This window comes from Rousettus aegyptiacus, unplaced genomic scaffold, assembly GCF_014176215.1.
Source record: "Rousettus aegyptiacus isolate mRouAeg1 unplaced genomic scaffold, mRouAeg1.p scaffold_m13_p_15, whole genome shotgun sequence".
NCBI classification, from domain to species: Eukaryota; Metazoa; Chordata; class Mammalia; order Chiroptera; family Pteropodidae; genus Rousettus; species Rousettus aegyptiacus.
This window is the reverse complement of record NW_023416290.1, coordinates 21,326,098-21,340,733: the sequence shown is the minus strand read 5'-3', so window position 1 is coordinate 21,340,733 and position 14,636 is coordinate 21,326,098. Positions and strand designations below refer to the sequence as shown.

At 33.2% G+C, this 14,636-nt stretch overlaps 1 protein-coding gene across 1 annotated transcript in view; it reads right to left on the bottom strand.

Annotated features, from left to right (window-relative positions):
* PXDNL (peroxidasin like) overlaps positions 1–14,636 on the bottom strand; it is a 435,474-nt gene that overhangs the window by 219,589 nt on the left and 201,249 nt on the right. Inside the window, 1 exon segment of the mRNA XM_036232726.1 lies at positions 4,133–4,195. Coding sequence (XP_036088619.1) covers positions 4,133–4,195 — 63 coding nt within the window.

The window sequence follows — 14,636 nt, the reverse complement described above, 5'->3', positions numbered from 1 at the left end:
AATGAACAAACAAAGCAAACAAACTTGTAGTTAGAGACAACAGAATGGTGGTTACAATAGAGGAAGAGGGTTGCGGGAGGACAAAAAAGGTAAAGAAGATCAAATACTAGACCGGTTAGTAAGCACACAATAGAGTATACAGATATCATATTGTAAAGATGTATACCTAAAACATACAATGATATTATCAACCATTGTTACGCCAATAAATTTAATTTTTAAAGTTTGTTGAATGAATGGGGATGGAATGAATGAATAACAACTGAAATCCTTTCTGTAACTGCATCTAAGTCCAAATTTGTTTTACACATGTACCCATCAAACTTAAATATCATGTTTCTCCTGTCATCCACTTTACAAATTAAAATCACTTTTGAACAAGCACAGTCTTATTGGCTAGAGAAAGAACAATCACGTGAATGAGAAATCATCCAAGCTGATCCTGGACAGTTGCCAAAAATCGGAGTAAAACCATCCTGGACCTCCTAGCCTCAGCTGAGCCAACCTAGACAGAAGAACTACCCAGTCAATCCATAAATCAATCATGACAAATAGAAACTCTGTATTGTTTTAAGTCTCTAAATTCTGGAGTAGTTTGGTACACAGCAAAAACTCACTGATAGGGTAAACGAGAGACCCCAAGGAAATTTCATTTATTTTGTTAGATTGTCATTAATACTGAGAGAGTGTTAACAGAGCAGCCAGAAATAGTGAGTTGTGTCCTCCATGTTTACACTGTTAAAAGTCAGATTCTTCAATGGCTCTTATTCGCTCAATATTTCCACAAGAATATCTTTTTTATCTACAGGTTGCAGAAGGAATGGGGGGAAATCCAAATAAATTCAGAGACTAAAGAGAGAAGGAAAAGGCCAATACTGAGTACACGACTGCAAATGACACATTCAGCTAAAAACTAAGAAGGCCAGTTTGCGCATAGGAAGTAGCATTCAAGAACAGGAGTTTATGAAGACAAAAATGCCAGGAGCTGGGCTAGAAGGAAAAAGAAGTTATAATTCAGAAAAGAAACCAAACTTAGGAAATGGAAACTCAGAAATGGAATCATGGATTTAAATGTAGAATAAATTCTTCTTTATATAATACCAAATGATGTTTAATGTATCTTTAACATGCACAGATATATAACAGGTTTTGCACTATAAAGAATTTCTTTAAAATTTGTCAATATTCTAAACGATGAGATAATTATCACTTTGAAGATGTCAAGATGTTTTTGAATCAATAAATTCTATTTGGGAGTTTAACATTAGATTATTTCTAGTTTGGTTAATAATAATGGATATGAGGAATGCTATTCTTAACAGTTGCTGGGCTGCTAAACTAAGAAAAAGAACATTTTGCTCTCCATTTTTCAATGTACCTTGGGTCTAAAATTCACTTAACCTTAAATAAACCACTGTTTCCAAAGATATCCTCAAACAATTGTACTTTTCGTGTGAATTGAAAGTAGAATTTGTCCTAAGAAGTTTCAATTTGTTTTTGCCCAAGGGAATCAATGATATGTTTCGGACCAAAACACATTACGATTTCAGAAGAGTTCTGAAATGCTTTTGCTTTAGAGAAAAATATGTGTTCTCCTTTGTATTGGCAGGAAAAAACTGCAATCTGTGGTATATTTAGTCAAATGAAAACTAGTGTCCTGAATATACAAATGCTATACTACTTTATGTAATGTAAAGACCTGAAGTCCTTGGGAAAAGCCATAATATAAATAATTGATTGATATACGTTACTAAAAAACCTGAAGCATTTAATATCGTTCTCATTCCTCTCAAGAAATAATGAAATCAACATAACAGAGTATTACTCAAATATCAGCATTTATCGAGCACCTTATGGTGTTTTATTTATTCAAAAAAGACTTAGTGAGAAATTACTATGTTCTAGATACTGGTTCTAGATACTGGAATACATGGCAAATAAGAAAAGTATGACCACTTACCTGCACAGAATACAGTGGGAGAATCAGAAAGTAAAGAAGTAATAAATATGAGAGAAAAACATTAATTGTTATGATATCGTAATAAACAAACGAGGTACCATTAATTGTTATGATATCGTAATAAACAAACGAGGTACCATTATAATAAAAAAAGAAGAGAGGATTAACTTGACTTAGAGTAAGTCCTAAAAAGAATGACATTAAAGCTGAGACAAGACAGAAAAAATATCACCAAGGGAAAAACAATGAGCAGCATGTGTGAAAGTGCATGGTGTTGGAGGGTGACTGCTTACTGTGTTTGAAGAAATCAAAGAACAATGGATCAAACATAAAAGGCAAAGGAAAGAAAGACATAAGATGAATTTACATATGCATGGATCAAAAATCATGCTGGAACTTATAGCCGAAATAGGGAGTGTAACTTTTATTAAAATGAAATAAATGTGAAGCAAGAAAATAATGATTGCTTAAACAAGGGTAGATTCAGTAGAGATGGAGAAAGTAAACAAATTTAGAAGATTTTAGAGGCAAAATGGACAGACTGTGCTGAAGTTTCATATGAAAAAGGAAGAACCCGAGCATGACTGCAAACAGTGCACAGTATAATGAAACTATTTATTGAAAAGTTCAGAGATAAACAAAGATGGCCTAGAGGAGGGGTTAAGTTTGGAGGAAGCATAGAATTGTGTCCTAAACTTTGCATGTGCTACATAGAAATACAAACAAGACCCTGATTCTTAAATATGCAGCTGCGGAGACCTCAACATACATACAGAGAGACAGAGAATGAGAGAAATAGAAATAAATACTAAGCATAATTAAATGCCAAATACACAGTAAGTCTCATGAATGATCTAAAGATTTAGAGAAAAGGGTAAAAAATAAAAACTAGAATCATGGAAAATTTGAGGAGGAGTGGGAAATATGTAAAGAACACATAAGTATGAAAGTGGCCGAAGAAAAGAATTACTCTACATGGCAATCAGTGAGTATAGAGCCTCAGAAGCACAGGACTGGGATAAAACACAGGGCAGTGAAGCTCCTTTACTTACGAAGAGCAGACTTTTTATATTACCAGTTTAGAAGCTTGAAGAATCCTTAGTAATGTTTAACATGTGAAAATCAAAAATGGCATGTACCTGCTTGGCATGTTAGATTGGTCATGAATGACTAGCACAGCAAACAGAATAAACCAATTCAAAGAAAGAATCAAGAATATAGTATTGAGTGATAAAGAGTTGTAGAAGGCCTTCTATATCAGGTTGGAGTGTCTCAGTTGAACTCAAGAGGCTGTAAGATCATTTTGCTGGGAGGTAATGTTAATTCTAGTGCTTCAGGAAGAGACTAAGATTGTTATAATTTAAATGGAATTTGTATAATTTAATTGTATAAGTTAGACGGGAGCAAAAGGGTTGAGATATCTTCTATTTAAAAGAATAACCAGTTTTTTTTAAACAGAGTACTACATGAATTGACAAGTGGATATATTTATGTAAAATGTAAGTTACCTCCTCAATATTCTTTAAAAATAAAGTTGTAGCACTAATTCCTTTGTTTAAAAGGTCCCCCTGGTTTTTTTCTTCACTCTTCCACATAAACATATCAGTCATGATCTCCGACTTTCAATTTATCAACATAACATTGGTTTGAGTTAAAACAGGGAATCATTTAAAAATCCTTTATTTTCATTTATCTATAATGCACAAAAGAGCACCATAATTTTCAATAGTCATATTTGTCAGCTAACTTTCCGAAAATTTGGTTCTTACCCAAGTTCATCAACGTTCCTAATTTTAAAGTGTTAATTGTGGGCAGAAGGTCGTGGATGGCCAAATTGACATAAGCTTCTTTTGGATCTATAGAATTTTTATAATTATTAATTCAATTTGAATGTGAAAGTTGAACAAACTCTGTTTAATGTTAATTTTTCTCTAAATTAGAATATTTGTTGCATGGATGGCAGTAGACATGTGCATAAATATTTAAATATTTTCAAATGAATAATGTGATAAAAGCAGCAATTGACTTCACTTAGAAATGTTTCTATGAGTTTTGTATAAAGGTTGACAGGCCATTTCAAGAAGATGAAGAATTATTTTAGTTAAAGCAAACAAAAAGGCCAAAATAATCTATCAACATCATAAGTTATTGTTGACCTTTCTTGTAACTTACAGATATAGCAAATTTTCAAAAACATTTCCAAAAATCTTTTTGATTCAGTTGTCATTCAGGAGACTGAAAAAACAAAAGCAAACAAAAATTCCAGAATAAGAAACTGATTCTACAAACATTATAATAATTCTACTAGATATAGTATTTTACATAGTAGAAAAACATTTACAAGCATGGCTCACTAAATTTAGAAATTTATAATTTTCTATTTAAAAAGATTATATTAAAACATGTTTGTCACAGAAGACTTTTCAAAAATAATTTGTATTTATTAAATTACCCTAAAATACCCCCAAAGTGAATCATAAACCCAGGGATAAAAATTATCATTTTCCTGGAGCATATCATTTAAAAGGAAAATTATTAATATAATAATGGTAACAAAGGAGCATATTCCTAAGTAAACAAATGGAGAGTTACATACACCCTCGTTTAAGTATTTCTCTTGGAAAAATAAATATCATAGCTCTTGGCACATGGTGGACTCTCATTGTATATTTGTTGAACTGTCGAACTGATCATCAGTTACATCATAAGAAGTGGGGCTCTTTTTCAAGTACTATCAAATGGTCCAAAAATGACTAAAAAAATCTAGAAAGCAAAATAACAGGTGGCAAATAAATTGAATTTGAACAGTAAAACGAGTTACAGAAAATCACCTTTCAGTAACTTTGATAGCTTTCGAAAAAGTACTCTGTCTAATTAAAATTATATTTTTATGGTAAATATGTTAAGGGTGGAAAATTTTCAAGTGAGCCAACTTCTGCTTCTGTAATCTGCTTGCTTGTTTAATGTTAACCAGGGTGTGGTTCTAGGAGATGTATTGTGCAAAGACATGCTAATGGCCAACTTGTGCTTGCTTGTTTGATGTGGTTCTAGGCTTTATAAGCTGCCTCTTTTGGGAGCTCAGGGCTGATTCTCTAACTCTACGTGGTGGAGAGTCAGTCCCCGGCCAGCTAATAAAGGCTCATAATTCATCTCAATTGGCTCCGTGGGTCTTAGATTTGAACGCACCACAACAAATAGACTATAATTTATTTCAAATTTAAATTACTATGGCACATCTAAATATATAGGGAAAGTCTGTTAATTGGATTAGCACGTTAGAAAATTCTGAATATTCTATGACATTTAAAAAACCCAAATCTTATAAAATCCACTGCCGGACTGCAGTGTTAAGAAATTCAGTTTCAGTGTATTATAAAAAATTTGGTGTGTGTGTGTGTGTGTGTGTGTGTGTGTTTGTATGACTGATTAGGAAAACAGAAGTATTTTAGCCAATGAAGCAGATGATTATTTTACTCATTATACACAGCACACAGAAAGTCAGTACATTCTCAATCTTGACTATTCCTAACCTACTCACCGCATACCTCACTGCTAAAGGATCAACCACACAATTTCCCAAACAGTATCTGAAGCCATTATCTGACACTCCACCTATAACACCAAAGCCACTCTCAACATTTATGATTATCTAGTGTTCTAGACACTGAGAGGCAGAACAATCTATCTACAGTATGCATTAAAGCTGATGCCATACAGAGATAGTATCCATTTTTGTTGATAAATTTTAGCTTCAGTCAGTGATCCAAAAAACTTTATAGCATATGATCTGTTCAAGGAATTTTAGGCTGGCTAAAACAACATGGCTAACTAATATTTAATTGATACCAGTCATAAACATTGTCCCGAGAGAATTTCTTAGTCATTTACTCCCTCTGTATATATTTTTAATCTAATGTTCAAAATCCATTTCTACACATCCTTTAGGTCACAAAGCTATCATCATACAACTATTTTTACTTGAAGAATGACTATTCTGTCCCCATATTCTATTAAACATGTTCCATGCACCAATGCATATAGAAAAAAAGTATATGTATATATGTATGTATATATATACATGTGTTTATATTTGTCTGCATATATGTGGATGCATATATGTATAGATGTGCTTATATGTGCATGTACACATATTACATATATGTGTAATTTTCCCATCTCTGTGATATGTGTATATGTGTGGTACATGGTATGTGTATACAATCTCAATCTCATCTAAACCACAGAACACAGAAACAATTTTTTGACTATTTTCTTAATTCATCAAAAATGGTGACTAGTAGAGAAATTTATCTATTTCATACAAAGATGCTTTCAGGAATTAGTGCTATATTTTTTCTTAATAGCACAATTTAGAAAAGAAAATATGTTATGTATCATAATTCATCTTTTTTCAAAATATAAAATGCACTTGATGCCTATGTTTCTGTATATTCTTACATAGTAATCTTTCAGTAAAAATAAAATATAAAATTTCTAAAAATTGCAATGAATTTGCTTTATTTAACATTGTAGTTCAATATGAATGCTAATAATCTAAAGCATGAGATCAAACAATTTAACTCAAGGTCTTCTTATAAATATTTTTATTGCCGAAAAGAAACAAATGTATTAAAGTTGTTCACAGCTGAATGTATTTTTCTATCACAAAAAATAATAAAACTCAAGTGAAAAAAGTTATATATTTATTGAGAAAACCAAATAATTCCTGAAGACAGGAGATCTGTTTACGCTGATGATCAAATCCTTGTCGGGGAAAAAAGTAACCAGCATAAACCAAAAAGCTTATGTTATTAGCTGCATCTTCTCTTGTTGAAATGCAGTATTTTAAACACAAGGTACACATATGTACATTATATAGTATACAAAAATGTACTGTCATTGGAAATATATTATTAAAAAGCAATAAGCAGCTATTAGAAAAAATAAAGGCATTTTGCATAGTTATGTACTCATCAAAATGAGTGGGAAGAAGCAAGAGCTTATGTAACGTAAAATTTCCATTTGATAAAATGGCAAGATTTACTCTGAAAGTTAATCATTATATCCACATTTAAATACAAATGAGAGTAATTCTTTTGTTTTTTCCAGATGGCAATAATGTTGATCTGCTTCTGTTTATTATGATTATGTTTACTTTTTAATTAAAATTATCAGGGTGACATTATTAATAAAATCAAATAGGTTTCAAGTGTACAATTCAATAATGTGTCATATGTATATTGCACTGTGTGTTCACCATCCAAAGTTAAATATTCTTTCATCACCAAATATTTGACCCCTTTTACCCCTACCTACCTCCCCTATCCCCCCTTCCCTCTGGGAACCACTAACCCACTGTCATGTCCATGAGTCTCTGTTTCTTGTCACGTCTGTTTGTTGCTTTCCGTTTTATATTCCGCATGTGAATGAAAGCATATGGCTCTCAACTTTTTCTGTCTGTCTTATTGCACTTAGCGTGATATTCTCAAGATCCATCCATGTTGTTATGAATGGCTGTATTTCATCTCCTCTTATGGCTAAGTAAAATCCCATTGTGTGTATGTACCAAATCTTTATCCAATCATCTATCGTAACTAATGCTGCGTATATCAAGGTGCAGATATTGTTGCAGATAAATGTTTTCAAGCTTTCTGGGTAAATACTCAGGAGTGGGATTGCTGGATCATACGCTAATTTTATATTTAATATTTTGAGGAGCCTCCACACTGTTTTCCATAGTTTCTGTACCAATTTGTATTTCCACCAACAGTATATGAGGGTTCCTTTCTCCCCACAACCTCTCGACACTAGTTATTACTTGTCTTATTTATGACAGCCATTAAAACAGGTATATCTATTTATGCTGGTTTTGACTTGCATTTCCCTAATAGCTAGTGAAGTGAAGGATCTTTTTGTATGTCTGTTGGTCTTACTGAAAGAAACATCTGTTCAGGTCCTTTGTCCATTTCTTAATTTGATTGTTTGTTTTTTGATGGCTGAGTTGTGTGAATTCTTTATATATTTTAGAAATTAAACCCTTATCAGAGGCATTGTTTGCAAATATATTCTCCAATTCAAATGGTTGCCTCTTTGCCTTCTTGATGGTTTCTTTTGCTGTTGCAAGACTTTAAGTTTGATATGGTCCTATTCATTTATTTTTGCATTTATTTCCCTTGCCTTTGAGGTCAGACTGATAAAATTCTCCCTAAATTCAAGATCCATGAGTTTAGTATACATGTAAAGTATTGTTTCAGGCCTTATATTTTAGTCTTTGATCTATTTTGAGTTAGTTTTGGTTCATGGTAATAGATAACAGTCTAGTTTCATTCTTTTGCATGTGGCTTTCCAATTTTCCCAGCACCATTTATTGAAGAGGCTTTCCATAATCCATTGTATTGTTTTTGGCTCCTTTGTTGAAAATTATTTGCCCACATATATAGAGTTTAATTCTGGACTCTTGATTTATTCCATTGGTCTGTGTGTCTGTTTTTATGCCAATATCATGCTGTTTTGATTTTTGACAATTTGCAGTATAAATAGATGTCAGGCAGAGTGATACCTCTGGCTATATTCTTTTTCCTCAACTTGCTTTGGCTATTTGGGGTCTTTTTTGCTTCCATACAAATCTGATTATTTTTTCTTCTATTTACTTAAAGAATGCTATTGGAATTTTGATGAGGTTTACATTAAACCTGTATAATGCTTTAGATAATAAGGTCATTTTAACTATGTTGACTCTTCCAATCAATAAGCACACACAATATCTTTCTATTTATTTCTGTCTTCAAATTCTCTTGTAGTTTTCAGTGTATAGGTATTTCACTTGCTTCGTTAGGTTTATTCCTAGGTGTTTTATTTTTTTGTTGCGATTTCAAAAGGAATTATTTTTTTCCACTTTTTCTGACACTTCATTATTAGAGTATAGGATCACTATGGATATTTTAATGTTGATTTTGTATCTAGAAACTACTGTATTTGCTTGTTTCCAGTAGTGTTCTTATGGAGTCTTTAGGATTTTCTATATAGAGAATCATGTCATCTGCAAATAGTGATAGTTTGACTATTCATTTCCTATTTGGTATATTTTATATCTTTCTCTTGTCTGACTGCACTTGCTAGGACTTCCAATGTTATATTGAATAACAGTGGTGATAGTGGACAGTCTTTCCTTGTTCCTGATCTTAGAAGGAAGTCTTTTAGTTTTTCATCATTAAGTATAGTGTTGGCAGAGGGTTTGTCATAGATGGCCTTTATTATGTTAAGGTACTTTCCTTCTATACCAATTTAGTTAAGTGTATTGATCATAAATGCATGCTGTATCTTGTCCAAGGCTTTTTCTGCATCTATCGATATGATCACACGATTCTTATTTTTTAATTTCTTTATGTGGTGTATCAAAATCAATTTGCATATGTTGAACCATCCCTGTGCCTTTGAAATGGAGCACACTTAATCATGATGTATAATCTTTTTACTATGTTGCTGTATTCAGTTTGCTAGTATCCTATTTAGGATTTTTGCATCTGTATTCATGAGAGGTATTGTTCTGTAGTTTTCTTTTCTTGTGTTATCTTTAATAGGTTTGAGTATCAGAGTAATACTGTCTTCACAAAATGAGTTGTGAAGTATTGCCTCCTCTTTGATTTTAGGGAAGAGTTTGAGGAGAATAGGTATTAAATCTTCTATGAAGGTTTGGTAGAATTCACTAATGAAGCCATCTAGTCTTGGACCTTTACTTTTTGGTAAGCTTGTGTTGCTTGTCTCAATTTCCATATTACTGATTAGCCAATTTAGATTTTCCAATTCTCTTTGATTCAGTCTTGGAAGATTGTATTTTTCTAAGTACTGGTCCATTTCTTCTAGGATATTCAATTTGGCATTATCTATGCTTTCATAGTATTCTTGTACGATCCTTTGTATTTCTGCGATGTCAGTTGTAATTTCCCCTCTTTCATCCTTGATTTTGTTTGTGTCCTTTCTCTTTTTTCTTTAGTGAGTCTAGCCAGGGATTTGTCAATTTTATTAACCTTCTCAAAGAATCAGCTCTTCGATTGCTTTTTGTTTGTTTGTTTTCAATTTCATTTATTTCTACTCTAATCATGATAATTTCTTTCCTTTTTCTGACTTTAGGCCTCATTGTTCTTCCTTTTCTAGATGTTTAAGATGAAACATTAAGTTGTTTACTTGGGCTAATTCTTCTTTTTGAAGATAGGCCTGTAATGGTACGAAATTTTCTCTTATGACCGCTTTTGCCGTGTCCCAAAAGTTTTGATATGTTGTACTATCATTATCATTTGTTTTCTGTGTATATCTTGATCTCTCTTTTTATTTCTTCTCTGACCCAGTTAGTTATTCTTCAGTAACATGTCGTTTAATCTCCATGTATTTGTAGTTCTTCCTATTTTTTTGTTACAGTTGATCTCTAGCTTCAAAGCATTATGATCAGAGAATATGATTGGTATGATTTCAATCCTTGTATATTTGTTAAGACAAGTTTTGTATACCAGCGTGTGATCAATCCTTGAGAATGTTTCAAGTGCACTAGAGAAGAATATATAAGCAGCTGTTTTGGGATGAAAGACTCTGTAAATGTTAATTATGTCTAGTTAGTCTAATGTGTCATTTAAGGATATTATTTTCTTATTGATTTTCTGTTTGGATGATCTGTCCCTATCCTACAGTGGGGTATTCAAGTCCCCTACTACGAAAGTGTTTTAGTCTGTTTCTCCCTTTTGTTCTATTGGTAATTGGTTTATATATTTTGGGGGCTCCCTGATTGTGAGCATAGATATTAATAAGTGTTATGTCTTATGATTCTTTTCCTTTATTATTATGAAGTGTCCCTCAGTGTCTTTCTTTACATTTTTTACTTTGAAGTCTATTTCGTTCAATAGTAGTACTGGTACTCCCGCTTTTCTCTGAATGTCATTTGCTTGAAATGCCATTTTCCACCCTTTCACTTTGAGTCTATATTTGTCTTTGGAGCTGAGATGTGTCTCCTGGAGGCAGTGTATGGTTGGGTTTTTTTCTTTTCTTTTTTTTCTTTCCTTTTTTTTTTTTTTTTTTTTTGATCCATTTTGCAACTCTGCCTTTTTATTGGTGAATTCAATCCATTTACATTTTGGGTGGTTATTGAAATATGAGATCTTCTTATAGCCATTGTATCTTTTGCTTTCTGATAGCTCGGTGTTTCCGTTGTTCTCTTGTCCTTGTGTTTCTGTTTTCTTTATTTCGGTTTTTTTTTTTTTTTTGAGTTTTCCCTCTGGTTCTTCCTATTTTATGCTGTGTACTTCAGTTCTGAATCTTCTGTGTGTGGTTATCATTACGAATATGTAAAAGACAGTTATATATACAGTCGTTTATTTTCTTCTGTGCGTAACTTATCCCCATTCTCCTTTGCAAATCTGAATCTTTGAATCCTCCCCTTTTCAGTCATTGTTGTCTCATTTCATCCTTATGTATGCTGAATATTCATTACTGTCTTGCTATAGCTATTCTCTTATTATTTAAGCTTATAATGCCCTGTGCCTAGTAAAAGTTGCACTACTATGTTTCTATTTGCCTAATAGTCACCCTACTCCTAATTATGCAATTTTTTTTTGTCATTTTGTTTTAGGTGAACTGACCCATTTCAGTATTTCCTGTAGTGCAGGCCTCATAGTAGAGAATTCCCTCAATTTTTGTATGTCCGCAAAAGTCTTTATTTCTCCTTTATATCTAGAGGAGAGCTTAGCTGGATACATTATTCCTGGCTGGTAGTTCCTTTAATTTTAACATTTTAAATATTTTATTCCCTTCTTTTCTGCCTTGTAAGATTTGCACTGAGAAGTCCAATAGTAATCTAATAGGGTTTCCTTTATAAATTCCTGTTTTCTTCTCCCTGGATGCCCTGAGAATTCTCTTTGTTGTTGATTTTTGATAATTTTAATACAATGTGTCTTAATGGAGGGTTTTTTTGGTTGAGATAATTGGATGTTCTGTTGACTTCTTGAATTCCAAGTTCTAGCTCATTCCTTAGATTTGGGAAATTCTCATCAACTATTTGAAAATGCTTTCTAGTCCCTGCTCCTTTTCCTCGCCTTCAATAATGTCCATTATTCTTATCTTTCCTCTCCAATAGTATCAGCTAGTTCTTGTATTTCTCTTTGATTATTTTTCATTTTTCAGTTTCCCTTTTCTTTCTTCTGATTTATTTCTAGATTTCTGTCTTTGATATCACTGATCCTTTCCTCCATTTGGTTGACTCTATTTCTCAAACTTGCTATTGCATTTTTCAACTCTTGCAGTGTGTTTTTTATCTCCTGAAGATCTATTCTGTTCTTTTGGAGGGTTTCAAGTTCCTTGCTATGCTCATCTAGTTATTTTTTTTTTCAATTCCTTAAATCATTGATATGACTCATTTACAAACTCACTGAATTTTTTCAGAAGTACTATCCTGAATTCTCTGTCATTTAAGTTGCATATTCTATGTCTGTAAGCTTATTATCTAGAAATGTTTCTCTTTTTTTTCTGAGATGGCTTGTCACCTTGGTTGTTCATGGTTTTAATGGACTATTTCTCCGCTTGGGCATTAATGGAAATGTATTCTGCTTTTTTTTCTGAAATATTTATTATATAAAGGTCTCTCTTTAGCCTATTGCCAAGAAAGCGCTTTTCTTTTGGTTTCAAATAGGTGGTGTCTAAGCCGCTTGGATCCCTGCTTTATATAAAGCCTTAATAATACTTTAGATATTTAACCATGCTTGGTACGCTCATCTCAGTCCTGTCAGTGTTAGCAACAGTTTCAGTACCATTTGCTCAGATTCCCCTGGGGCTCCGCGGTGATCGGTCTCAGAAGGTATTGTGGGAGGGTCCCTCTGGATAGGGGTTGGGGACTGCAACTCAGCCTTGGTTTTGCAACCATGGCCAGTAAAAATCGCCCTTTTTTTTTTTTTTTTTTTTTTTGCCATCCCACTTCTCTGCTTTCTTCCCTGATGACTGGGCCCTGCCACCGGCTACGTGAAACTCACAACTCTCCCAGGCAGGGCTGTTCACAGAATTCTCCACACCTTCTCCCCTCCTTCTCTTCCTATAGGAAGCTCTGGAAGCTGCGAGAGGCAGCTTCTTTATTTCTCTCAGTCCACTGTCCAACATCCAGGGTTCTGACCTGTGGTTGCTCTTATGTGCAGATCCCACACTCAGACATGCTGTTGTGAAGTTTGGGTGTTTTTGTTCAGTTTTGGATGTTCAGCTTATTTTTGTTTCAAGGGAATCAGGAGATGTCTCTCATGCTGCCATGTTTCTCCAAATCCCTGGTTCTATTATTAACCCTCTGTTACAGAGAGGGTATAAGGCATGGAGAGGTCAAGAAAGTTGCCTGAAGTCACACAGCTGGTATTCATATCCTAAGTATCTGTAGGTGCTAAGAAGAGCCACGTTGGGGAGCTGGTCCACAGATCAGCCCACGCACAGATCCTGAGCAGATGAGGGAGCCGAACACCTCCCTCCTTCCCGCGGGGGATAAAGTCCTGCCTTTCCTGCATCTATTGCTATGACCATATATTGTTTATCCTTTATTTTGTTTATGTGGTGTATCACCTTAATCAATTGGTATATGTTAAACCATCCCCATGTTCCTAAAAAGAAGCCCACTTGTACATAGTCTATAATCTTTTTAATATGTTGATGTATTTGACTTATTACTATTTTATTTAGAATTTTTACAGTGTGTTCACAAGAGATATCACTCTATAGTTTTGTGTGTGTGTGTGTGTTATTGTTACCAGGTTTTGATATCAGGGTAATGTTGGCCTCATTAAATGAGTTAGGATGTGTTACCTCTTCAATATTTTGGAAAAGTTTGAGAAGGATGGGTATTAAATCTATGAATGTTTGCCAGAATTCACTGGTAAAGATATATGGTCTTGAATTTTTATTTTTTGGGAGGTTTTTGATGTCTGTTTTAATTTTCATTGTTGATCACTCTATTTCGATTTTTTAGTTCTTCATGATTTAATCTAGGAAGATTGTATATTTCTAAGAACTTGTCCATTTCTTGTAGGTTATTAAATTTGGTGTCATATAATTTTCCATACTATTCTTATATAATCCTTGTATTTTGTTGATATCTGTGATACCTTCTCCTCTTTTATTTCTGATTTAGTTTGTTTGTGTCCTTTGTTTTTTTTTTTTTCCTTAGTCAGTCTAGCCAAGGATTTGTCAATTTTATTATTCTTCTTAAAGAACCAGATCTTTGTTGAATTTGTTTTTTCTCTTGCCTTTTTATTCTCAATTGCATTTAATTATGCTCTAATTAAGATTATTTCCTTTCTTTTGCTGACTTTGGGCTTCTAGTTTTTAAAGATGTAGTGTTAAGTTGTTTATTTGGGCTTGTTCTTGTTTCCTGATATAGGCCTGTAATGATATGACTTTCCTATTAAAACCACATTTGCTGTATCCAAAAGTTTTGATATATTGTGCTTTCATTCTCATTTGTTTTTATGTACCTCTTCATCTCTCCTTGCATGTTGTTTGATCTCCACACATTTGTGGTTCTTCTTACTTTCTTTTTATAGTTAATCTCCAGTTTTAAAGCATTATGGTCAGAGAATATGTTTCCTATGATTTCAACTTTCTCAAATTCGTTGAGGCTAGTTTTGTGTCCCAGAATGCGGTCTATCTTTGAAAATGTTACACG